Consider the following 24,911-nt stretch of genomic DNA (forward strand, 5'->3'; position numbering starts at 1 on the left):
TTTTTGAAAAGAGGAAATAGTACATATGTGCTTGAAACATACATACATGAAAATAAATACCTCGTAATGCCAGAGGAGGTGGTTATCTCTGAGGGGTAGCATTATGGGTAATTTTTGTTTTCTTAAATAGACACCTGCCTGAATTAATTTCTACAGTGAGCAAGTATTGTTTCTATAACTAGAGTAACACTTTTATTAAAGCAAGAGACTTGACATGAGCAACCTATCTAATGGGCTGAGCCTTGTGAGTTGGAGTCCCAGAGCCCTGCTGGCCAGTGTGAGGGAATCTGAGGCAGTGTTAAACTACGGACTTTCCTTCTGTCACCTAGCTCTCAGTGCTCACTCCCAGGTGGGACAGAACTTAGGCCCTTGACTGAAAACAGAGGCCAGAAGCTGGGACAGGGGGCTCTGTATACAAGCAAGTGCAGCCTGCAATGGAGCAGCATAGTGTTTAGGAATAGGGACTCTGCAGCTGCAGGCCATGGTCCCAGGCCTGGCTCCTTAACCTGGCTGTGTGACTTTGAGCAAGTTACTTGACCTTCTGTGCCTCAGTTTCTACATGAAAAGATGATAGTAGTACTTACCCCCTAGGACTGTTGTGATGAACTTAGTTAAAAATTTTAGGGGCCGGGCGCGGTGGCTCATGCCTGTAATCCCAGCACTTTGGGAGGCCGAGGCAGGTGAATCATGAGGTCAGGAGATCGAGACCATCCTGGCCAACACGGTGAAACCTCGTCTCTATTAAAAATACAAAAAATTAGCCAGGCGTGGTGGTGGGCCCCTATAGTCCTAGCTACATGAGGCTGAGGCAGGAGAATGGCGTGAACCCGGGAGGCAGAGCTTGCAGTGAGCCAAGATTGCGCCACTGCATTCCAGCCTGGGCGACAGAGCAAGACTTTGTCTGGAAAAAAAAAAAAAATTTTAGTCCGGGCACGGTGACTCATGCCTGTAATCCCAGCACTTTGGGAGGCTGAGGTGGGCAGATAACTTGAGGCCAGGAGTTCCAGACCAGCCCAGTCAACATTGCTGACTTCAGAGGAGACACCCCCTACCCTGGGGGTGGGTACAAGCTCAAACCACAGAGTTGTTTCAGCCCAAGCGTACTTCTTGAGGCCTCCCTCTGGGATGTGCTCCCTCTTAAGAGCCTTGGATTCAGATAGACCTGGATTTGCTTCTTGGTTCCACCACTTGCCATCTAGGTGATCTTCCTTGGGTGAGTGACCTGCCCTTGGTCCTCACTTTCTTTAGATCTGGGAATTGGGCAGAGTGCCACCTGGCCACAGTTGTGAGGATTAAATGTACCAGCATTGCGCTGCCTGGTATCTAGCAGGTGTTCAGTAGATGATTGCCGCTCCACTTGCCTCCTCCCACCATGGGCTTCCCAAATCACTCCCTGCTTCCATACCTTCCGCCCTGCCTCGGCTAGTGCTTCCTTTGCCCCTGGGGATTCCCATGGCCCTGACCCCCCAGACATTTTCCCTGCCCATTCCTCGCTATGCTGTTCACTTTTGGTGACCACATGTCAATAACCAGTGGTGAGGCCGGGGTACCCTTTGGAGCCACAGCCTCTATGGCGAGGGACATCATTGCTATGGCAACAAGAGGCAGCAGCCCTGAAGAGGGTGCCTGCTGAGCTGGGCTGCCTGGGTCCCAGCTCTGGCTCTGGATGCACTAGTTGTATGATCAACTCAAATAACTCAATGTCTCTGTGTCTCACCTTCCGTTTTATACAGTGAGGAGACTAATAGTGCCTACCTTGTAAGCTTGTGAGGCTATGATGGCACACAGATGTAAGGCACACAGAGCTTGGTGCGCGGTGAGCGTACAATCAGGGTTAGTGATTACTTTTGCTCTTCTTGTCATCCTAGGATTCATGCTGATAGCCATAGCAGATACCCCTCTCTTTGGGGTTCAATCCTCAATGCCCTGTGCCATCCCCACATTGTGTCCGCTGCCCTTGGTTCCCTTTGATGACCTGCTCCTCCAGGGATTTTCTTGTGGAGATGGCCGTCCACAGCCCCGTCCTTTCGCTCTCATGCCTGTCTAAAGAAGCATGTCCTCCTGCAGTGATGACAAGACTGAGCGGCAGAAAATGCTCTTTTTGCTGTCTTGAAATTTAGTCAGCCCCAAAAGAAACCAGGAAATTGTGTCAGACACCGAAAGAGAAACCAGCTAGAGAAAAACCATTGCTTGTTGCAAACCAAAATTTGTGATTTCAGTTCAGTTCAACACAAGCACCAAACCACCAGGTTTGCTACACAATAAGTGTCAATGGTGCTTCTTGTCCTTTTGGACACAGTGACATTTTTGACAAGTTGAGCTTTCCAGCCCGATCTTTCTTTCTTTCTTTTTTTTTTTTTTTTTCGCTCTGTTGCCCAGGCTGGAGTGCAGTGGCACAATCTCAGCTCACTGCAAGATCCGCCTCCTGGGTTCACGCCATTCTCCTGCCTCAGCCTCCCGAGTAGCTGGGACTACAGGCGCTCACCACTACGCCCGGCTAATTTTTTGTATTCTTTAGTAGAGACGGGGTTTCACCGTGTTAGCCAGGATGGTCTCGATCTCCTGACCTCATGATTCACCTGCCTCGGCCTCCCAAAGTGCTGGGATTACAGGTGTGAGCCACTGCGCCTGGCCCCAGCCCGATCTTTCTAAATGTGATCCTGACGACCTTTGCCAGTGAAGTACAGTGGTGACTCAGTGATGTGATTGGGGTACAGGCCATCTGTCTGGGCTGCACCTGTTGTGAGAAATCGGTTAGGGATGAAGAGAACGTGGCCTGGCTTGAATAACAAGCAGAGAATGTTCTGGCCCCATCACTAGCCAAGAATCTGGAACCTGAATCCCTACATCATACCCACACCCTGGGTAGTCTGCCTGGAGAGCCTGAATGGCACCCTCTGGGGGCATTTGATGAGCACATTCTACCAAGTGGAAAGATGCTCTGAGGGCAGCCTCCAAAATCACCTCTTCTCCTAGTCACAAGGGACCTTGTGCTGGGTCCCTAATTGATGTTTGGCAAAAACACAGCACAGTTCTCTCCTAAAGTCCTACAGACCAGTGAAGGAGGGAGGTGGGCTTTTTAAATGCAACAGAGTGTCATGGAGCTGTCACAGAGGATGATGGGATGAGCCCAGGAACCATTCATTCACCCAGTGTTGAACTGAGCGCCTACTATGTGCAGGACACATAAAGGATACAAGTGAAACCAACAGGGTCCCTGTACTCGTGGAGCTTGCATCCTAGGTGGGGAGGTTAGCAGTAAACAAGTTAACCAACAAACATAGATATAGTACAGGTTGCAAAGGTACCCTAAGAGAATATTCGGGACCTTCCTGAGGGGCAGGGTGTGAGGAACTCTAGGAACCCAATGTGTTTAGAGAAGCAGAGGTAGCTGGGATCAGAACCTGCAGCTCCACTGGGCCTCATTAGAGGATGCTGAAACTGATTCAAGAGTATGGGACTATCGAAGGGTTTTACATTAAGACTTTAAGGTGTTCTAAAGTTGATGATGATTGCTGTGCGGACAGTGGATTGGACAGTGGATAGAAGTTTTTATTAATGGTGGCATTTCAACCAATGGGGAAAGAATGAGCTGTCCAGTAGATAGGTTAATACAGTCGACTGACTGACTAGATACAGTCAGAACCCTACTATATGCTCTAGTTCATGCCATCTACAAAAATAGATCCCAGGCGGGGCGCAGTGACTCACACCTGTAATTCTAGCAGTTTGGGAGGCCGAGGTGGGTGGATCACCTGAGGTCAGGAGTTTGAGACCAGCCTGGTCAACATGGTGAAACCCTGTCTCTACTAAAATACAAAAAAAATATCTGGACATGGTGGTGGGCACCTGTAATCCCAGATACTTGGGAGGCTGAAGTGGGAGAATTGCTTGAACCTGGGAGGCGGAGGTTGCAGTGAACCGAGATCACGCCATTGAACTCCAGCCTGGGCAACAAGAGTGAAGCTCCATCTCAAAAAATAATAATAATAATAGTAATAATAATAATAAAATAAATCCCAGATGATTAAAGAGCTAAAAATTGTATGTATATTTTTAAAGGCAGCAAATATTTATTTTTAATGTAGGAGACTATTTTATTTATTTATGAGTTAGGTTCTCACTTTGTCACCCAGGCTGGAGTGCAGTGGCCCAACCACAGCTTACTGCAGCCTCTAACTCCTAGGCTCAAGCGATCCTCCTGCCTTGGCCTCCTGAGTAGCTGGGACTACAGGTGCATACCACCAGGTCTGGCCAATTAAAAAATTTTTTTTGTAGAGATGTGGGTCTCACTATGTTGCCAAGGCTGGTCTCGAACTCCTGGCTTCAAGTTATCCTCCTGCCTGTCTTGGCCTCCCAAAACACTGAGATTACACCTACTGCACCCAGCCATTTTTTTTTTTAAATAATTTTGAGATAGAGAACAAGACACAAAACCCAGAAACTATAAAAACTGATGTATAGATTTGACTGTATAAAAACTTTTAACTTTAGTCAAACAAAAGACTAAAAATAAAGGCAAATGAGAAATGGAGAGAATATATTTGCAATATCTATAAGAGACTAAGTAAGTTAGTATTTAGAATATAAAGAGTTCTTTGAATTCATAATAAAAATAGAAGCAATAGAAAATTAAGCCAAGAACATGAAAAGGCAGCAGCCAATAAACATATGAAATGATATGTAATCCACTAGTAATTAAGGAAATGAAAATTCAAATAAGATATTATTTCCATTCTTTTTAAATACTGTTCATCTGTGTTGGCAAGATTCCCTGTGGAGGGAGACAGGTATCTCTTTTGGATAACATTTTGGTAACAAACAACAAAATTTTAAATGTGCATATGCTTTCACTCAGTAATTTCACTTCTAGGAATCTATCAGAAATATTCATACAGAGACTGGGCGCCATGGCTCATACCTGTAATCCCAGCACTTTTGGGAGGCGGAGGCAGGCAGATCATGAGGTCAGGAGATTGAGACATCCTGGCCAACACAGTGAAACCCCATTTCTACTAAAAATACAAAAAAGTAGCCAGGCGTGGTGGCGGGCGCCTGCAGTCCCAGCTAATCGGGAGGCTGAGGCAGGAGAATGGCGTGAACCTGGGAGGTGGAGCTTGCAGTGAGCAGAGCTTGCACCACTGCACTCCAGCCTGGGTGACTGAGAGAGACTCCATCTCAAAAAAAAAAAGAGAAAAAAGAAATATTCATACAGTTACCAAGAAGTACGTCTAATGCTTTGCCAGGTTGTTTGTATTAATGAAAAACTGGAGATGTGCTAAATGCCCACCAATAAAAGATTAAGTAGGTCTGCTCAACCAGAGGCATTTTTGCCCCCCAGGGGACCTATGGCAATGTCTGGAGACATTGTTGATTGTTGCAAGTGGTGATTGGGTAAAGGCTGGTACCTCATAGGTAAAGGCCAGGATGCTGTGATAAGACAACCTATAGGACAGCCACCTACAACAAAGAATTACCCAGCCCCCAATGTCAGTAATGCCAAGGTTGAGAAACCCTGGGTTAAATAAAGCCACTGCCGTACTGGGGAATAGTATATAGCCAGTGAAAAGAGAAAGGTAAAATTATATTTGCATGACATTAAAGATCTCTAAGATGTGTTATTTTAAAACTGCTTTTTTGAAACTTAATATGTGATTCTTACAATGTAAGAAAACTAAGTGGATTTTTAAAACTACTACATATCACTTCCCCTCCCCAGAGGCAAGTGCTGTTACCAGATTCTTATGTCCTTCCAGAATTAACGCCAGCGTGGACAAACATAGAATCTGGTTTTCGGTATGCTGTAAACAGGTGACTCTGCTGTGCAGTGACATTCAGAAACCAGTGGTGCATCACTGACCTGCCCAAGTCCCAGAGCTCAGGACCCCTGACATGTTTCCTAGATTATTCTCCCTCCCTCGGGTTTCTATGGCATTTTCATTGGTAGATACAAAACAGAACTATGTTTTGGTTTTGGGGAGGATAGGGCCATGGGCAGGACCCTGGGGCAAGATTCTGATGTTGGTGAGTGAGACAGGACCTAGAGGAAGCCACGGGGCAGGTTTCTCAGCCAGTGGGTGTTAATGAGATTGCACAAAGGCTATCAGATGATGGTGACTTTAACAGGGAGGCACGGGTACATCTCCTTACACTCAGTGCAAAATTCAGCCAAAGTTGGGAGCATACCACATTCCTCTTCCTGTCTGCCACTGCCAAGCAGTCATTTATGGGCCCACTTGCATTTACAAATGCAGGTTCCAGGCACTGCATCCTCATCCGCATCTCTGACTTTCTGAACAAGCCTGGCTTTCATATCCTGGGGATTTCCTGGAAAGCCTCTTAGAGTTGGGTCTGAGACTTTTGATGTTGGCTTTCATGAGTTACTTCTCCGCCTCCTGCCTTCTCTCACTGAAGTTTCATTCCAAGGTCAGACGCAGGGAGAGTGGGGTTGGGTGACCTACCAGCATGCAGCTCAGGGCTTCCAAAACAGAAGGTGTCTGGGCGGCATCGTTAGCCAGACACAGGCACACTCAGTGGATCAGAGTTGGCAGAGGCACGAGGGCTCAGGTCTGCTGAGGAAATGTTCCCCAGCATGGGTGGCAGGAGACAGGGTCCTGAGACCACCAGACACCTCCCCAGCCCAGCTCAGAAGCAGGCATCTCTTGAAAACTGCCTCTTGAGTTTTCTCTAGAGTTTTTCATCTTAGACATCAAAATCTCATTTCTTTCTGGAAGGATACTCAGCCAGGCTGAGAACCTGGGCAAACTTTCTGGCACCTGGCTGGCTGCGGGTGTACACTCAAGCTGCAACCAGACTAGTTTGGTTCCACAGTCCTCAGGGGACCGTCACTTTCTCAGATCATGTCAGCTTGCTTCATCTCTTGTGAAATTTAAACCCTCTGCTCCTTCAAAAAAATAATCTTTCTAGTAAGAATTCTGACAGAATGGAGTCAGAAAGGACACGGGTTTCGGGGAGTGATGTTTTTAATCTGGAATTCTAATTCCAGTGACTCTGTGGTGTCATGGCTGGTCTGTGGGACCCTTGCTTTGAGTTGAGGGCTCTTGCAGTGTTACTTTAAAACCCCTGGACATGGCTGGGCACCGTGGCTCACACCTGTAATCCTAGCACTTTGGGAAGCTGAGGTGTGTGGATCACTTGAGGTCAGGAGTTTGAGACCAGCCTGACAAATATGGTGAAACCCTGTCTCTACTGAAAATACAAAAATTAGCTGGCCGTGGTGGTACAAACCTGTAGTCCCAGCTACTCAAGAAGCTGAGGCAGGAGAATCACTTGAACCCAGGAGGCAGAGGTTGCAGTGAGTGGAGATTGCGCCACTGCACTCCAGCCTGGAGCAAGACTCTGTCTCAAAAGAAAAAAATAGGCCGGGCTCAGTGACTCGCACCTGTAATCCCAACACTTTGGGAGGCCAAGGCATGCAGATCACGAGGTCAGGAGATCGAGACCCTCCTGGCCAACATGGTGAAACTCTGTCTCTACTAAAAATACAAAAATTAGCCGGGCATGGTGGCGCATGCCTGTAATCCCAGCTACTCGTGAGGCTGAGGCAGGAGAATCCCTTGAATCAGGGAGTTGGAGATTGCAGTGAGCCAAGATGTTGCCACTGCACTCCTGCCTAGCGACAGAGTGAGACACCATCTCAAAAAAATAAAATAAATGAAATAAACTCCTGGACATTTATGTTAGATATTTTATTTTTATGACAGTTCAATATAAAATAAGAAACCGTTATGAGAGGAGCTAGAAGGCACCTTAAGAGACAAGTGAACCCTTTGGACAGCATCACTTGGAAGTCACTCTACACAGAAACATTGTCTTCCAGGAGCCTCCCAGCTGCTTCACTCGGTCCTCAAGTTGGAACCCCTACCTCCAGTCGTCTCTCAATTCAGGCGTGTCTGTTGATGTGCTTTTTTTTTTTTTTTTTTTTTTTTTCCGAGACGGAAACCTCGCTCTTTCGCCCAGGCCGGGGTTCATGCCATTCTCCTGCCTCAGCCTCCTGAGTAGCTGGGACTACAGGCGTCTGCCACTACGCCTGGCTAATTTTTTATATTTTTAGTAGAGACGGGATTTCGCCGTGTTAGCCAGGATGGTCTCGATCTCCTGACCTCGTGATCCACCCACCTCGGCCTCCCAGAGTGCTGGGATTACAGGCGTGAACTGCCGCGCCCGGCCGTTCATTTGCTTTTCTAACTGGGAACATGAAGACACCTGAGAGGGGTAGAGCTGGCGGGAGGAGGGCAAGGATAAACACCCCAGCGCCTTTTCCCCACTGTTGTCTTGTTCTTTCTTCTATTGTCACCTTTCCTTTTTTTTAACTTGTATATTAAGTTCAGGGGTACACGTGTAGGTTTGTTATATGGTAAACTCATGTCATGGGAGGGGGTTGTTGTACAGATTATTTTGACACCCAGGAATTAAGCCTCTAAATAATTCAGGGGGCCCCAGCATTTGCAGAAGTTACCTACTGGCTTTAGAAGGATTTCTGAAAAGTTTGATGTCAGTGAAATTTTTTTTGTTTTTAATTTAATGTGCTGGCTAAGATGCTGGCTATTTAAACTTGGAATGAATGAATCCCTGGGCAAAAAGGAAGCTTTTAGGAGCATGCATAAGCACACACCATACTCTGGCTAAATTCGATTTTCTAAAATTGGGCTTTCCTAAAGAAAGGCATATGGTAGACGGCCATAGGCCAAGTGAACCGAATTCAGGAAGTGTTATTTCATGAGCACGTTTCCCAGGGAGGTTTGAGATGTTTCTAACAGAGCAGGAATGCACTTCCTGTCACACAGTACTCAGCCCTGGAAGCTCGGAGCGGGAAGACCTGCACAGGCCCCTTTTGTGCGCTGGGAAACTTCCACATCCCTGTGTCACCATGATAAAGAGCTAACTTTGTCTTCAACGAAGAGTTGGAAAATTATTTTAATCTCTGCATTAAACTAGATGCAAAATTGCCTCTTTACCTAGGAATCACACTGCATAATTGCACATTATCTACATTTTCAGTCATGCCTTGAATAATACTTCTTGAGTTCATGAGGAGGTCAGTGTGGGGCTGGGAAGACCCCTAGACTTCCCCGTGTAGGTGTGGCCTGGAAGTAAGACTGAGGTAGCAGCTAAGCCCTGGCGATCATTCACACTTCTGAGTAAGGCAGAGGTGTGATTCATTGTATCACCATGGCTGGCTAGCTTCAGAGGAACCGAAAAAATGAAAACACTTGGCGTTGCTCATTAGCAAAGGGAAATACACAAATGTTGAGGGACTCTTCGTGTCAGAGCCACACTCTTCTGTTTTGATCTGGTAAGCAGAGCGCTCTCCATGCCCACTTCAGGCTTCCGGCTGACAGTCCTCTCTTAGCTGTTGTACCTGTTGCTGAGGATCTTGGTAGCGGGCTAGCCACAAGGGGCTTTAGAAACTAGGAGCATTTCAGCATCAACTGTTTTAACTGGAGTTAGATCCATTTTGTGATTTGATTTGATTTTTATTTTTTAGAGACGCATTCTCACTCTGTCTTGCAGGCTGGAGTGCAGTGACATAATAATAGCTCACTGCAACCTCGACCTCCTAGGCTCAATTCATCCTCCCACCTCAGCCTCCCAAGTCGCTGAGACCACAGGTGCACGCCACCATGCCCAGCTAATTTTTGTATTTTTTGTAGAGACAGGGTCTTGCTTGTTGCCCAGGCTTCTCAAATTCCTGGCTTCAGGTGATCCACCTGCCTCGGCCTCCCAAAGTGCTGGGATTGCAGGCGTGAGCCACTGCACCACGCCCCATTTTGTGATTTAATTCTCATTGTAGACTGACATTTTCTACAGCAGTTTTTCAACAATAGTATTGTAGTTGAGGGGCCACATTTGGGGCTGGAGCTGGGTAATTCTTTACTATGGGAGCTCTCCTATTTATTGCAGGGTGTTTAGCAGCACCCTGGGCCTCTACCCACTAAATGCCAGTCGCAACCCCCATCCCCGCAAATTGTGTAAACCAAAAATATATCCACACATTGCCAAATGTCCCACAGGACACAAAATCGCACACCCATTCACATACCGCCCCCCCACACACACACACACGCACACACGCCTGTAATCACAGCGACTTTGGGGAGCTGGGGCAGGCGGATCACTTGAGTTCAGGAGTTTAAGACCAGTCTGGCCAACATGGTGAAACCCCATCTCTACTAAAAATGCAAAAATTAGCTGGGCATGGTGTTGCATGCCTGTAGTCCCAGCTACTCGGGAGGCTGAGGCAAGAATCACTTGAACCTTGTAGGCAGAGGTTGCAGTGAGCCAAGATCATGCTACTGCACTCCAGCCTGGGCGACAGAGTGAGACTCCATGTCAAAGGAAAAATAAAAAAAAAAAACACTCCTCTATAGGAAAGAGGCAGTATAAAATAATTTTTTTCCTAAGTTGGTTGTGCATTTTAAATAGATTCCTGACTGGAAACAATGGCTTACGTCCATAATCCCAGCACTTTGGGAGGCCAAGGCGGGCGGATTGCTTGAGCTCAGGAGTTTGAGACCAGCCTGGGCCACATGGCAAAACCCCATCTCTACTAAAAATACAAAAATCAGCTAGGCATGATGGCACACGCCTATAATCCTAGCTACTTGAGAAGCTAGGGTGGAAGGATGGCTTGAGCCCAGGAGGCAGAGGTCACAGTGAGCTGAGATTGGTTCACTGCACTCCAGCCTCAGAGACAGAGCCAGACCCTGTCTCAAAAAAACAAAAACAAAATAAACAAATAAATAAATAAAATAGATTCTAAGATTTTACACACATTGAACCCTGTGTGTTACTGGTTTGTCCCCTACATGGAGTAGACAGGTTTTCTCTTTGAGTGGCCTTCACAGAAGCTCTGACTCTTACTCATTCTACTCTCTTGTACTCATGCATTGCTAATAATATTTCATCTGATTATTAATCCAGTAGCAGGCTGTTAAGCATGTTCACTCGTGCTGCGATATTTCTTAGTGAGCTCTCACCACATGCCATGATGGTGAGCAGCCTCATCTCTTAAACAGGATTCCCGCAGGGTTGAGAACCCGTCCACCTTTCTTGGCTTGTTATGATGAGAGCTTACACTTTTGGGAGGTAGAACTCCATCTGACGTGGAGGAACATGGTCCTTAGAGTCAGACAGATCTGCTTCAAATCCCACTTCTCCTGCTTACAAGCCAGATAGCCTTGGACTGAGATTGAACCTGCATGCCTCAGTCTACCCTTATGAACACGGGGATGATTTTGTCTACCTGGCAGGGTTCTGCATGGCCTTAATGAGATCATGTATGTCAGACATCAGTAAATGGTAACTTGTTATCTGTCAGTTGATAGCTATAAGGTATGAATTGCCATCTTTGTAGGTCAAAAACCATCAAATATTGGCAACTTCATACAATTGGACCTAATGTGTAAACCCCAGGTCAGCATCACGCTGTCGTCTTTGCTCTGTGGATATCCAGCAGATGAAAGGGATGGTTCTGCTTTTATATTTTACTGTTTTCCTGCTGCTTCTGAGGGGGCTTCCTGCCAGCACAGTCTAACGAACTTCAGAGAGGACAAAGTCAGTCTCTGCCGTCACCAGTGTTCACAGCCAGCGTGTAGTTTTCAAAGTGTGTACCACATGAAGTTGTACCTTCCAACCTTCCAGCCAGTTTGTGTGGAAATAACCTGAGTTGTATTAATAGCAGTTCTTCAATTTTGGACTGCCGGGGGATGCTTGGTTTGTTTTCCGTTGTTTATTCCCTGGGTGCCCGTCTTGGGCAAGCATTTCTCTGATGTCTCTATTTATGTGGCAGGTCACCCTGCTGATTGCCTTCATCTGCGTGCTGCGGAGCGCCTCGTGGACCAACTACAGCGCCTACAGCTACTTTGAAGTGGTCACCATTTGCGACTTGATAATGATCCTCGCCTTTTACCTGGTCCACCTGTTCCGCTTCTACCGCGTGCTCACCTGTATCAGCTGGCCCTTGTCGGTAAGAGAGTGGCCTGGCCCTGTCCTCCTCGTGCACAAGTCAGGATGTTAGCTGGCATACTGAGACCTGACGGAGTTTTTCCCATCTGCCCATCTCACCTCTTTAACCATTCTTTGCTGCCTCTGCCCTGAATTTCCTATTGTTTGGTGAACATCTCTGCCTGATGTCCTGCTGGTTTTTAAAACTCACTTTCCAGCTACAAGAAGGCTGTGACTATTGCCTCGTGCTTATGTTCTCAAGCAACAGAGAATGGCTGTGTGTGTATGAGTTGAGAAAAGGAACACGGAAGGAAGAGTATTGATGCTGTTGTGAGGATTGAATGATAAGATTTTCTGGCTAAAAGGGACTAGTAGGGGCTGAAGAGACAGTCAGAAGTTGCTAGACTGTTTCTTCCCACTGTATTATTTTTTTAAGTTTCATTGAGATGCAGTTCACATGCTGTGTTGTTCACCCATTTCAAGGGTACAATTCAATGGAGTTTAGTATATCTCCAGAGTTGTATGACCATTACTACAGTCATCTTCAGAACATTTTCATCATTTCAGAAAGGAATTCCATATGTTTTAGCTGTCACCTCCCTAACACTCATCCCTCCTGTCCTAAGCAATCACTAATCTTCTGTCTCTAAAATTTTTCTACTCTGGACATTTCCTGTAAATGGAATTGTATTTGTGGTCTTTTGTAACTGGCATCTTCCACTTAGCAGAATGTTTTCATGGTTCATCCATGTTGTAGCATGTATCAGTATTTCATTCCTTTTTTTCTTTGTAGAGACAGGGTCTCACTCTGTCACCCAGGCTAGAGTGCAGTGACGTGATCACGACTCACTGTGGCCTCAACCTCCCGGGCTCAAGTGATCTTCCCACCTCAGCCTCACAAGTAGCTGGGACTACAGGTGCATGCTACCACACCTGGCTAATTTTTGCATTTTTTACAGAGATGAGGTTTCACTGTGTTGCCCAGGCCAGTCTCAAACTCCTGGCCTTAAACAATCCTCCCACCTTGGCCTCCCAAAGTGCTAGGATTACAGGCATGAGCCACCATGCCAGCCCTTTTTATAACCAAATAGTATTCCATTGTGTGGATAGACCAGACTGCATTTTGTTTTTCATTCATCATCAGTGGACCTTTAGGTTGTTTTTACCTTTTGGCTGTTATGAATAATGCTGCTATGAACATTCATATGTAAGTTTTTTGTGTGGGCATATTTTCATTTTTCTTTGGTATATATCTAGGAGTGGAATTGCTGAGTCATATGGTCGCTTTGTGTTTAATTGTTTGAGGAACTGCCAGACCGTATGCCAGAGTGGCTGCACTTTTACATTCCCACCAGGAGTGTATGAAGGTTCCAATTTCACCACATCCTTGCCAACACTTACTATCTTGACTTTCTGATTCCAGCCATTCTAGTGAGTGTAAAGTGTTATTTCCTGTGGTTTTGATTTTCAGTTCTCCAATGAGTAACGATGTTAATCATCTTTTCATGTGCTTTTGGCCATTTGTATATTTTCTTTGAAGAAATGTCTATTTGAGTCCTTTGCCTATTTTTTAATTAGGTTATTTGTCTTTTCATTATTGAGTTGTGAGAATTCTTCCTATAGTCTGGATAAAAGTCCCTTATCAGCTATATGACTTGAAAATATTTTCTCCCATTCTGTTGTTTTTCACTTTTAATGGTGTCCTTTAAAGCACAAGTTTTTAATTTTGATAAATTCAGTTTATCTATTTTTTTTTAGCTCACGCTTTTCTTATATATAAGAAGCCATTGCCAAATTCAAATTGTGAAAATGTACTTCTATGTTTTCTTCCAAGAGTTTTATAGTTTCAGTTCATATATTTAAATATTTGATCCATTTTGAGTTAATGTTTTTTGCATAGGGTGTGAGGTAAAGATTCATTTCATTCTGTTGCATGTAGATATCGAATTATCCCAACACCATATGTTGAAAAGACTATTCTTTCCCCCATTGAATGGTATTGGCATCCTTGTTGAAATCAGTTGAACATTAAATACATGGATTTATTTCCGGACTCTCAATTCTATTCCATTGATCCATATGTCTATCTTTATGCCATTATCACACTATTTTGGTTACTGTAGCCTTGTAGTAAGTTGTAAAACTAGGAAATATGCAATTTGTTCTTCTTTTTTAGGGTTGATTTGGATCGTTACAATTCCATATGAATTTTAGAATCAGGTTTTCAATTTCTGCAAAAATCAGCTGGGATTATAATAGGAATTATGTTGAATCCATAGATCAATTTGGAGAATATTGCTCTCCTAGTCATATTAAGTCATATGATCCATGAACATGGAAAGTTTTTCCATTTTTTAAGATAATCTTTTATTTCTTTCAATGTTTTGTAGTTTTCAGAGTAAAAGTATTTTTTGTTTGTTTGTTTTGTTTGAAATAGGATCTTGCTCTGTTAGCCAGACTGGAGTGCAGTGGCAAGATCATAGCTCCCTGCATCCTCAGACTCCTGGGCTCAAGCAATCCTCTTGCCTCAGCCTCCCAAGATACTGGGACTACAGGCATGAGCCACTGTGCCTGGCCTGAACTCTTAAAATTAAATTTGTGTCAAAGTATTTTATTCTTTTTGGTGCTATTTTAAATTGATTTTTTTCTTATTTTTATTTCCAGATTGTTCATTGCAAGTGCACAGGAGTCCAGTTACTTTTTGCATATTGATTTGTGTCCTCAACTGTGCTAAACTACTTAGTAGTTCTAATATATTTTTCTAATATATTTTTAGTGGATTCCATAGGATATTCTATAAACAGGATCTGCAAATAGAGATATTTTTACTTCTTCCTTTATAATCTGGATGCCATAACATTGTCTTGCTTTATTGCAAGAAATTAGTTGAATAAATTAGACAAATATTGAATAGAAATGGCAGAGCATCCATCATTATCTTTTTCCTGATGTTAGGAGGAAAGCATTCCTTCTTTCATCATTAAATATAACATTGGGTGTGAGTGTTTTGTAGAAGCCCTTTATCAAGTTGAGGAAGTTCCCTTCTAGCACTACTTTGTTGAGTGTTTTTATCATAAAAGAGCCTTAGATTTTGTCAAATGCTTTTTCTATAACTACTGAGGTGCTGAGTTTTTCTCCCATTATTAATATGGTGTCTTACATTGTTTTTCGTTTTTTTGTTTCTGTTTTTTTTAGACAGGATCCTGGTGTGTCATCCAGGCTGGAGTGCAGTGGTATAATTATGGCTCACTGCAGCCTTTATTTCTCAGGCTCAAGCGATCCTCCCACCTCAGCCTCCTGAGTAGCTGGGACCACAGGTGTGCACCACCATGCCTGGCTAATTTTTTTTTTTTTTTTTTTTTTTGGTAGAGATGAGGTCTCCTTATGTTGCCCAGGCTGGTCTTGAACTCCTGGGCTCAAGTGATCATCCTTCCTTGGCCTCCAAAAGTGTGGGGATTACAGGCATGAGCCCTCACACCTGGCCTGATTTGTTTGTGTATGTTGAACCAACCTTGCATTCCTGGGGTAAATTCCATTTGGCCATAATGTATAACCCATTTTATATGCTGGTATGTTCAGTTTGCTAATATTTTGTTGAGGATTTTTTGCATCTGTATTTAAAAGAGATATTGGTCTGTAGTTCTCTTTTTTTCTGATGTCCATCTGGTTGTGGTATCAAGGTAATACTGGCTTCACAGAATAATTTAGGAAATATTCCCTCCTCTTTTATCTTTTGAAAGAGTTTGTGCAGAATTGGTATTAATTATTCCTTAAATATTTGGTAGAATTCAGCAGTGGCACCATCAGGGTCTGGGCTTTTCTTGTGGGCAATTTTTTTTATTGTTAATTCAAACTCTAATTTTACCATCTTTTCAGATTGTGTCATTTATTCTGGAGTCAATTTTAGTAGTATATATGTCTAGGAATTTGTCCATTTCATCTAAGTCATTGAATTTATTGGCATGCAATTTATTGTATTTCTTATATCCTTTTTATTTCTGTAATGCAGTAGTAATGTTTCCTCTTTCATTTGCATCTTCTCTCTCTCTTTCTCTTTGATCAGTCTAGCTAAAGATTTGTCAATCTTGTTGATCTTTTCAAGAACCAGTTTTTGGTTTCATTGATTTTTTTAATTGTTTTCCTATTATGTTAATAAATTTTGCTTTAATCTTTATTATTTTCTTTCTTCTGCTTACCTTAGGTTTAGTTTGATTTTCTTTTCCTAGTGTCTTAATGTATAATATAGTTTGGATATCTGTCCCCTCCAAATCTCATGTTAAAGTTTGATTCCCAGTATTGGAGGTAGGGCCTAGTGGGAGGTGTTTGGATCATGGGGGCAGATCCCTTATGAATGACTTGGTGCTGTTCTAGTGGTAATAAGTGAGTTCTTGCTCTGTTAGTTCCCATGAGAACTGATTGTTAAAAAGAGGCTGGCACCTTTTTCCCCTCTCTCTTGCTTCCTTCCTCTTGCTATGTGATGCCTGCTCACCTTCACCTTTGCTTCAGGAAATAGAAGCTCCCTGAAGCCCTCGCCAGAAGCAGATGCAGGTGCCATGCTTCTTATACAGCCTGCAGAACCGTGAGCCAAATAAACATCTTTTCTTTATTTATTACCCACCTGTGGGTATTCCTTTATTAAAACAATGCAAAACAGACTAAGATGATGTGGAAGGTCATCATCTAATTTGAGACCTTCCGTCTCCTTTAATATTGGCATTTACAGCTATAAATCTCCACCTGATAACTGTTTTACTTGTATTCCATAATTTTGGTATATTATATCTTCATTTTCATTCATCTCCAGGTATTTTCTAATTTCTCTTACGATTTTTTTTCTTTGATCCATTCATTATTTAGGAATATGTTGTTTAATCTCTATATATTTTCCTGATTTCCCTTTGCTCTTGATTTCTAATTTGATTCCATTGTATTCAGAGAACATATTTTGTAGTCCTTCTACCTTTATTGAAGTTTGTTTTATGGTCTGATATGTGGTCTATCCTGGACAACGTTCTGTTTACATCTGAGAAGGTGTATAATGTACATCTGTGTACATTTTATACGTTGTATATTTGCATATTATACTTTTGTTGGATAGAGTTTTTATACAGGATTTTTAGGTCTGGTCATTTTATGGTGGTGTTTGAATCTTCTGTTTCCTTGTTGACCTTCTTCCTGGTTGTTCTATACATTGCTGAAAGTAGGGATATTGAATTCTGCAACTATTATTTTTGAATTGTCTGTTTTTCTCCTTCGTTTTCTTCATTTTTCCCTTCATGTGGTTTGGCTCTTTTATTAGGTGTATATATGTTTATAATTGTTATATCTTCCTTATGGATTCAGCTTTTCATTATTATAAAATGTCCCTCTTTATTTCTAGTAACTTTTTTTGTGTTCGATTCTATTTTGTCTAATGCAGTACAGACACCCTGGCTTTCTTTTGGTTGTCGTTTGCATGCCATATCCTTATCTTTGAATATAAAGTCTCTGTCCCATAGACAGCACATACTGTAGTTATCTCTTGTTTTGCTTTGTTTTTTTAATCCAATCTGACCACCTCTGCATCTTGATTAGATTGTTTAATTGTTCACATTTAACATATTACCCACTGTTATCTTGAGAGAAATTTCCTTTGTGTTTCTAAGTTCTAAGGACCCTTTCAAAGCTATGGCATTTTTTCTGCTTCTTTTGAAAACAAATTCCTCCGGGGCTTACCTGATGCAGATACTGAACAAGCAAAGGAGAGAACAGAAGCTCAGCGACAAGCACAAGAGTGGGCTGCGTGGGGAGTGAAAGTTGGAAGGACAGACTCAGCCACACATTTCTGGTTAGATACTATGCAGGTACTTCCGGCCAGGATTCTCTCAAGTAGGTTTTCTCTGCCCCGTGTCATCCTCCTCTGTCTTAATAGGTGAGAATCTTGGAGGTGGGGAACTTGCAGTTACTCATCTGCTCTTTAGTTAAAATCTCTGTGATCTATCTTGTGATATTCCTTTCTAGTCACTAAGGGAGAAACCAGGGTCTTTGATTTTACATAGCTTTGAGAGGAGCTACAGCTTTAAATTGGAATGCTTTTCCAAAATTTAATAGCTGCCTGCCCTAAGGGACAAAACTTCATGAAGGAATGATTTCTAAATTCTCATTGAAGACAACTGAACATGGATGTACCCTGGATTCAGGGCAAGCACTGGAAGTGGCCCCCAGCCTCAGTTCTTCTCTGATCTGATGTTTAATGGGAAAGAGAGAGGGTGAGGTGGAAGCTTTCCCTCGCTACTGAAAGGCCTGGTCTCATCCAGGGCCTGCAAGGATGCTGATTAATCATGATGAGTGAGTGGGGTGGAGATACACAGCCCGTGGGCTAAGGCAAGAAGCAGAGGTGGAACTGGTCCCGCCAGTGGATTCATCGGCAGAGCTTGGCCGGGAGGGCACTCTTCTGGAGAAAAGAGAAGAGGGAACAACTGAAAAAAAAAAAAAAAAGGAGGGGGCAGGAAGGCTCAGGAGTGAGAAAACCAGCTGCCACCACACATCCACAGGCACGTCACGGAAGTGCCACTGACCTCATTCTAGAGTCTGAGTCTGACAGGCCCCTGGGAATGAACACCTCTCAGGTCCACACTCGGGGCCGTTCACATAGTGGGCAGACACTCCAGTCAGTCACACAAGACCAGCATATTGTTAGCCCAGAACTTTCTCTGAAGCAGAAGAGAAAGGCAAATATCTCTTTAAGGCACTGTGCTTCTCAGAGCTGGAGCTTTGTTTAAACTCTCCAGCCGGGAAGTTGCAAGAAGCTCGTTTGCCTTTTAGTAGCTTTAGCCAAAGGTGAAGGCACTGTCCACATATTGCTCTCAGGAGTAGAGGAGTCCTTAGTGGCTATCTCTGCTCACACCGGAAGCTTCCTTTCTCTCTGTCCTCTTCCCTTCCCACCTGCCCGGCATCACTTCTGTCTTGCTTGGCCTCTTCCTGTTCAGCCCCCACATTGGCTGCCTGCGAGCTGCATTGCTCATCCCATCTGCGTGTTGCAAGGGAGAAGAGGAAGCGTCACTGTCTCCCTTTCTTTTCATCTCTTCTGATGCCCAGTTGCTCTTCCCGAACCAGGAATAGACCACCCTACCCACTTCTTTGCTTTGTTTCTGCCCCCAGGAACTTCTGCACTATTTAATCGGTACCCTGCTCCTCCTCATCGCCTCCATCGTGGCAGCTTCCAAGAGTTACAATCAGAGCGGACTGGTAGCCGGAGCGGTGAGGACGTTTTGGGGAGCCTTTAGGAATGAGTTCATATTTAAAATGCTCATTTTCTTCCTGATGGGGGAAGAGAAGGGTTTGGTTTCTGGGGCATTCCTTTCATAGAATCAACACCTACCTTGATCCAGTCATCAGCTCTCTTCAAAGAGCCTTAAGCAGAGGCGTCCAGTCCCAGAAGGTGGATTGTCAGGGCTGCTGGCAAATTCAGAGCCCCAGCAGCCCAGGCCTCTCTCTCTTACAGCCACTACTGAAATCAGGGGGCCAAGCAGGTTTTAATTCACACACCCACTCTGATCGTTTGCTCGTTGGCTGCCTCAACACTATGCGGAGACAGATTCTGGGGCCTCTTTTGGGCCCAGTGGGAAATGTACTGTGATCAATTAGAGATACATGCCATGAGCCTGAGCTTTGCCATTCCTGATTTTTAACAGCATTCAGGCCAGGAAATAATACTCCTGTATCTTTCAGAGGCAAAAATTGATCCATCTGATAGCCATAAATAGAAGCAGATGGAAATATACAGAAATACAGTCCTGTGAGATATATACATACATATATATGTATATACATACAGATGTATATACTATTTTTTAAAGAGTCATAGATTCATCTGATTTCTGATTTAGCTGTTTCTAGTTCAGTGACCTGTGGGCCAACACTGATTGGCTTCACTGATGAGTAGACAAGATTTTAAAAATGAGTTTTATGAAAAGCTCTCTGAAGCGAGATGTAGCAGCATGCACCTGTAGTCCCAGACCCTCGGGAGGAATGCTTGTACCGGGAGTTCGAGTCTGGCCTGGACAACATACTGAGACCCCGTGTCTTAAAAAAAGAAAAAGAGAAAAAGAAGAGCTCTTTCTGTATGTGACATTCATTGTCCTTCACTTACACATATTACCAAAACTTTCCAGACTTTGGCCTGGGAGTGGGTTGGCTCCTGGAATTCCACTGAGGGATGGAGTCTGTCCTCTGAAGGTCAGCATGGGGGCAGAAGGTCACTGTAGAGGGTGGCCAAACCTCCCAACACTGATGCTCCACATGGCCCTCCCACAGCCCACCGCCCCACCCCTCTTCCCCCTCTCTCTGCCCTCTCTGAAGAGAGGGATGGTTGCCCCCTGCAGCTTAACACCTGCCCAGCTACAGTGCAGGGTGCTGAAAGAGGCATGCAGGAGACCTGTGCCCACTGTGTTTCCGGGCCCACTTGGGGAGATTCCCACTGTGTTTGGTAATTCAGGTTGCACGTAACTGTTTAGCCCTGGAATGTCTATAGCTAACATTCATCATACGCTGTTTTGTACCTAGGACCAAACCTGGGCTATGAGGAAGTTAGAAGAAATTTTTCAAATATGGTCCCTGCTTATAAGAAAGTGGTCATCTAGCTTAGGAGACAAGACACATGAAACAATTAGCAAACAAGGCATTGTAGTCTAGAATAGCATTCTGTAGCAATATAATAAACTGTTCAATTATGCAATGCAGACACTTGGAGACTGGGATGGTATATAATGTGCTAATTGTGCAGAAAAGACAATGAGAGGCCGGGACAGGCTCTTAATAGGCTAATTATGTGCTGCAGACAACTGGTACAAAAGGAGCCCAGGAAAAGGAACCCAGGGAAGAAGTGGGGGCAGCTGTTTATGTAAAGCAGCATCTGGGCTTGAAAAGAAAACCAAACCTTGTTGAAAATCCTACCCTTTAGCTGCCCCTGTGCCATTCTCACCGGACGCCAGTGCTGGTGTAGTGAAGTGGAGGCCATTGCGTGGGTCCGAGAATACCTAGGCACCGGGTACTGCAGAGCGCGGACTCTGGAGTCAGGCTTCCTGGGCTCCCATCCCATATCTGGCCCTTGCTGGCTCTGTGGCCTTTGGCAAAATAGTTGACCGCCTGTACCTCTGTTTCTTTAGTTGTGAAATGGAGGAGCAGGGGTGGGTAATCGTAGCTCCCGCCCAGCTGAGTTGTGAGGGTTAAAGGAATCAATACACCCACAGAGCCTCACACCCTGGTAGGCAGGTAGTAAAGTGGTCAGTAAGTTTTCACCACTGCAGCTCCCAGTGTTGTTCACAAGCAAGGAAAACGGCTGCAGGCTTCAAAGCCCAGAGATTCCAGAAGAAGCTACTGCCTCTCCCTGGACCATTTGATGAGCCTGCCCACAGGCGCTCTTCCTCTCCCAGCACCCGAATCTCATCTACAAGTGAGGGGGCTGGGCTAGGTCAGCCTTCCTCACACTTGAGCGCCGGATGACCCTGAGAAAGGGAAAGGGTGCTGCCTTAACTTAGTTTAGTCTAATATTGTTTAATATGTACAAACATAAACCTAGATGTAAAGGCCTCGGCTTCTGGCTCTTATACGGCTGTAAAGCCAGAACGGAACAGAAAACCATTACAGATAAAATGCGAACAACGCCACTACACCACAAATCATGTGAACGTTCAGATTTTTTAAGCCCAAATTAAAATTTCACCCTTTTCTTCTCTACTGGTCTAGGATAATCCAAGTCCATTGGCTTAGCCCCAGCTCTCTTGTAAATGTAAACCCAAACCAGGCACTGAGGCTGCCAAAAGACCGAGAGGCCTGGCTGCCAGCCCTGACCTGGCCCAACCTGGGGGACCGGGGCCAGTGGCTGGGCCTCTTGGGGCTTCCTCTCTGCACCTGATCCAGGATGAGGTGGTTGGGTTAGATGACTCTCCAAGCTCCTTTCTGGCCAGAGGCATGAAGGGAACAAGTGCAGAGATGAGAAGCAGACAGGATTGCCTGAGTAATTGGCCCTACGGCCTGTGAACTTCCTCTCCCCTCTCTCCACTGCAGATCTTTGGTTTCATGGCCACCTTCCTCTGCATGGCAAGCATATGGCTGTCCTACAAGATCTCATGTGTAACCCAGTCCACAGGTGAGTTCTGGTTATCTGTGCACAGAGGATCTCTCGGGAACAGGGGGATGGCTTGTTCTTGACTTCAGCCATAGGGACAAACCCTGCTGTTGAGAAGGCTGTGTCCCAAGGGGACTTTAGAAGTAGTATTAGAGCACAGGGGCCGGCAAAGGGGGAGATGTGGCCCCAGAATCTCCCCTCACATGCCCATCTCCACACATCCAAGGATGCCCTAGCATTTCAGCCTTGGGTGGCCAAGCTTTTTTCTCTTGCTTGCTTGCTTGCTTTCTCTCTTTCTTTACTTTTCTTTTTCTTTTTTTTTTTGAGATTGGGTTTTGCCCTGTTGTCCAGGCTGGTGCAGTGATGCGATCAGAGCTCACTGCAGCCTCTGCCTCCCAGGCTCAAGTGATCCTTCAACCTCAGCCTCGTGAGTACCTGGAACTACATGTGTGCAGCATCACCATGCCTAATTTCAATTTTTTTTTTTTTTTTAAGAGATGGAGTCTCACCATGTTGCCCAGGCTGGTCTCAAACTCCTGGGCTCAAGCAGTTGTCCCACCTCAGCCTCTGAAAGTGCTGGGATTATAGACATGAACCACCGCACCCAGCCAGCTTTTTCTTAAGTTTTCTAATGACAAAAATAAAATGTAGGTTTTTAAAAAATATAGATAAAAACATATTTTTAATAGAAACCGTCTGAGCCAGGGACAGCAGTATGTACCTATAGTATCGGCTACTCAGGTGGCTGAGGCAAGAGGATCACCTGAGCCCAGGAGTTTGAGACCAACCTGAGCAACATAGTGAGACTCTGTCTCTAAAAAAAAGAAAAATGTATTTTAAAAAATTAAGAAAAAGCCATCTGTCATCACACTACCCAGAAGTAGCACTGAGTATCTATCCTTTCGGTATTTTCTCTCTGAAAAAATACGTATCTGTTGCTTTTATTAAAAGGATCAAACTTCATGTGCTGTTTCATAACCTGTTTTTTCTCCTCCTTAGCCACCTATCAAACATTTTCCCAGCATCATTAGGAATTCTTAGTGGCTCCGTGGGTTGCAGCATTAAGTCCATGGCATGACTGGGCAGTTTATTTAACTTGCCTCCTGTTTGAAGGCATTACTCATGGAATCCTACACTAAGCCATGGAGTGTAGGATTTCTCTAATAAAAATTGTCTAGAACAGGCGGATTCACAGAGACAGAAAGTAGACCTACGGCAGCCTGGGGCTTGGGGGAGGGACTCAGGTGACTGCTAATGAGGATCCTGGGGCTTGGGGGAGGGACTCAGGTGACTGCTAATGAGGATGAGATTTCTTTTTGAGGTGATGCAAAGGTTCTAAAATTGTGGTTGCGGAGTCCTGTGAATATACTGAAAAACACTTTAGATGGGAGAATTGTATGGTATGTGAATTATGAAAATATCCCAGTAAAGCCGTTTAAAGAAAAAAAAGAAGATTTTTAAAAGTAGAGAATGTAGGGGGAAAAAGAAGTTAATAGGTGATGTCTAACAGGATAAATCTATAAATATTAGTATAAGTCGGTTTTTTAAATTATGGAAGAATCACCAAAAGAAACAACTAAATGGCTTATGGAGGTTACTGCTGAGGTAAGACTGAGGTGTGGGGCGTGGGGATGGGAGTCTCCTCTGTGCTACCGAAGTTTTTTCTTGTTTGGAAATGTATTTTTAAAAAATAGAATCATCTCAGTGAAAGTCAGCGCTGGGTGGAGGACAGAGGTGCCCCCCGAGCAGAACTTGGAGTCAAACCTGTGGAGTGTGGCTTGTGGGTGGACCACATCCCTGGCAAGCTGTCCTGACTTTGCCATTTCCTTCCCAAGATGCAGCTGTCTGATGAGGGCACAACCCCTGGGCCCCTCAGGAGCTTTGCAAAGAGGACGTGTACTCCAGGCGAGGCCTGTGGACCTGTGTTCCCGTGCCAAAGTCCTGTCAGGCTGGTGGGAACCAGGAAAGGCCTGCCCCCTCTTCCTGCTGTCCCCGGAAGCCAGCTCCCAGAGCTCCTGAGCCAGCCAGAAACTCTTCCTCCAGCCTTCCGGGGAGACTATTCCTCCCCTTCTGGAAAAGGAAAGCAGCCTCCAGGGAAATCTGTTTTCTGCCTTCCTGCTTCTAGAACCACCTCAGGTACTGATGAACCCCACTTAGCACAGCTGGAGGGGTTTGTGAATACTCCTGCCTAAATCCCTTCTACTTCACTCCTCAGGGGGGAGTGAAGCGCCTTAAGAAACAAAGTCCCCTCCTAATTTATCTAGCTTGTCAGTCCAGTCTTAGAGATACCCTCTTTCCTGAAGCGAGGCGTGCCTGTAGAAACACTATGTGGTTAGCCTGTCCCTAAGGAGATCTTGCGTCTCCTCTCCGTCTCTGCCTTTGTTACCATTGTACACGTTTATGCGTTTTTTAATAAAATATTGACTCGGCCAGTTGCACAAGGATTTCTTATTGAACCAGATGAAGACCGTAAAACCCGGCCTGAAACAGTTTCCATTCAAGCTTGTGTCTGGCCCGTGGCCCTCCACCCGTGCTCTGAGGGTGCCCCTTGCTGAACTGCTGAACTTCAGGTTTTCTCTCCATCTTGGGGGATGGTATAGCAGGGCTGAGTTTTAGGTAAATGTGCAGGTTCTCATTTATATTCACGTCCTCCTTCTCCTGGAAAGAGCTTTAGCGCAAGCTAAGGATTGTGTTTACACTGTGATGATTAATGATCTTGCCCTAAATGCGCGGTTTCCCTGATCTTGAGCTGCTCAGTTGGCTAGAAAAAGGAGGGATGGAACAATGTTTGAGCAACCCTGTGTGCAAGCACCTACATTCACGACCACAGCCAATA

The 24,911-nt window shown here is 44.7% G+C and overlaps 1 protein-coding gene across 5 annotated transcripts in view; it reads left to right on the forward strand.

Moving 5' to 3' along the window:
• Positions 1-24,510, forward strand: part of CMTM7 (CKLF like MARVEL transmembrane domain containing 7) — a 63,989-nt gene extending 39,479 nt beyond the window's left edge. Inside the window, exons 2-6 of one of the 5 annotated variants that reach the window (XM_073023674.1) lie at positions 11,813-11,989; positions 19,108-19,206; positions 22,015-22,096; positions 22,403-22,502; positions 23,911-24,510. In XM_073023674.1, the coding sequence (XP_072879775.1) occupies positions 11,813-11,989; positions 19,108-19,206; positions 22,015-22,096; positions 22,403-22,502; positions 23,911-24,094 (642 nt within the window). In that variant the 3' untranslated portion in view covers positions 24,095-24,510. The remainder of the gene's footprint in view (positions 1-11,812; positions 11,990-19,107; positions 19,207-22,014; positions 22,097-22,402; positions 22,503-23,910) is intronic. The other 4 variants (XM_008009371.3, XM_073023675.1, XM_008009372.3 and 1 more) reach the window with 4 other exon arrangements.
• Positions 24,511-24,911: the final 401 nt, after the last annotated feature.

Source organism: Chlorocebus sabaeus, chromosome 15 (genome assembly GCF_047675955.1).
Source record: "Chlorocebus sabaeus isolate Y175 chromosome 15, mChlSab1.0.hap1, whole genome shotgun sequence".
Taxonomy (NCBI): domain Eukaryota; kingdom Metazoa; phylum Chordata; class Mammalia; order Primates; family Cercopithecidae; genus Chlorocebus; species Chlorocebus sabaeus.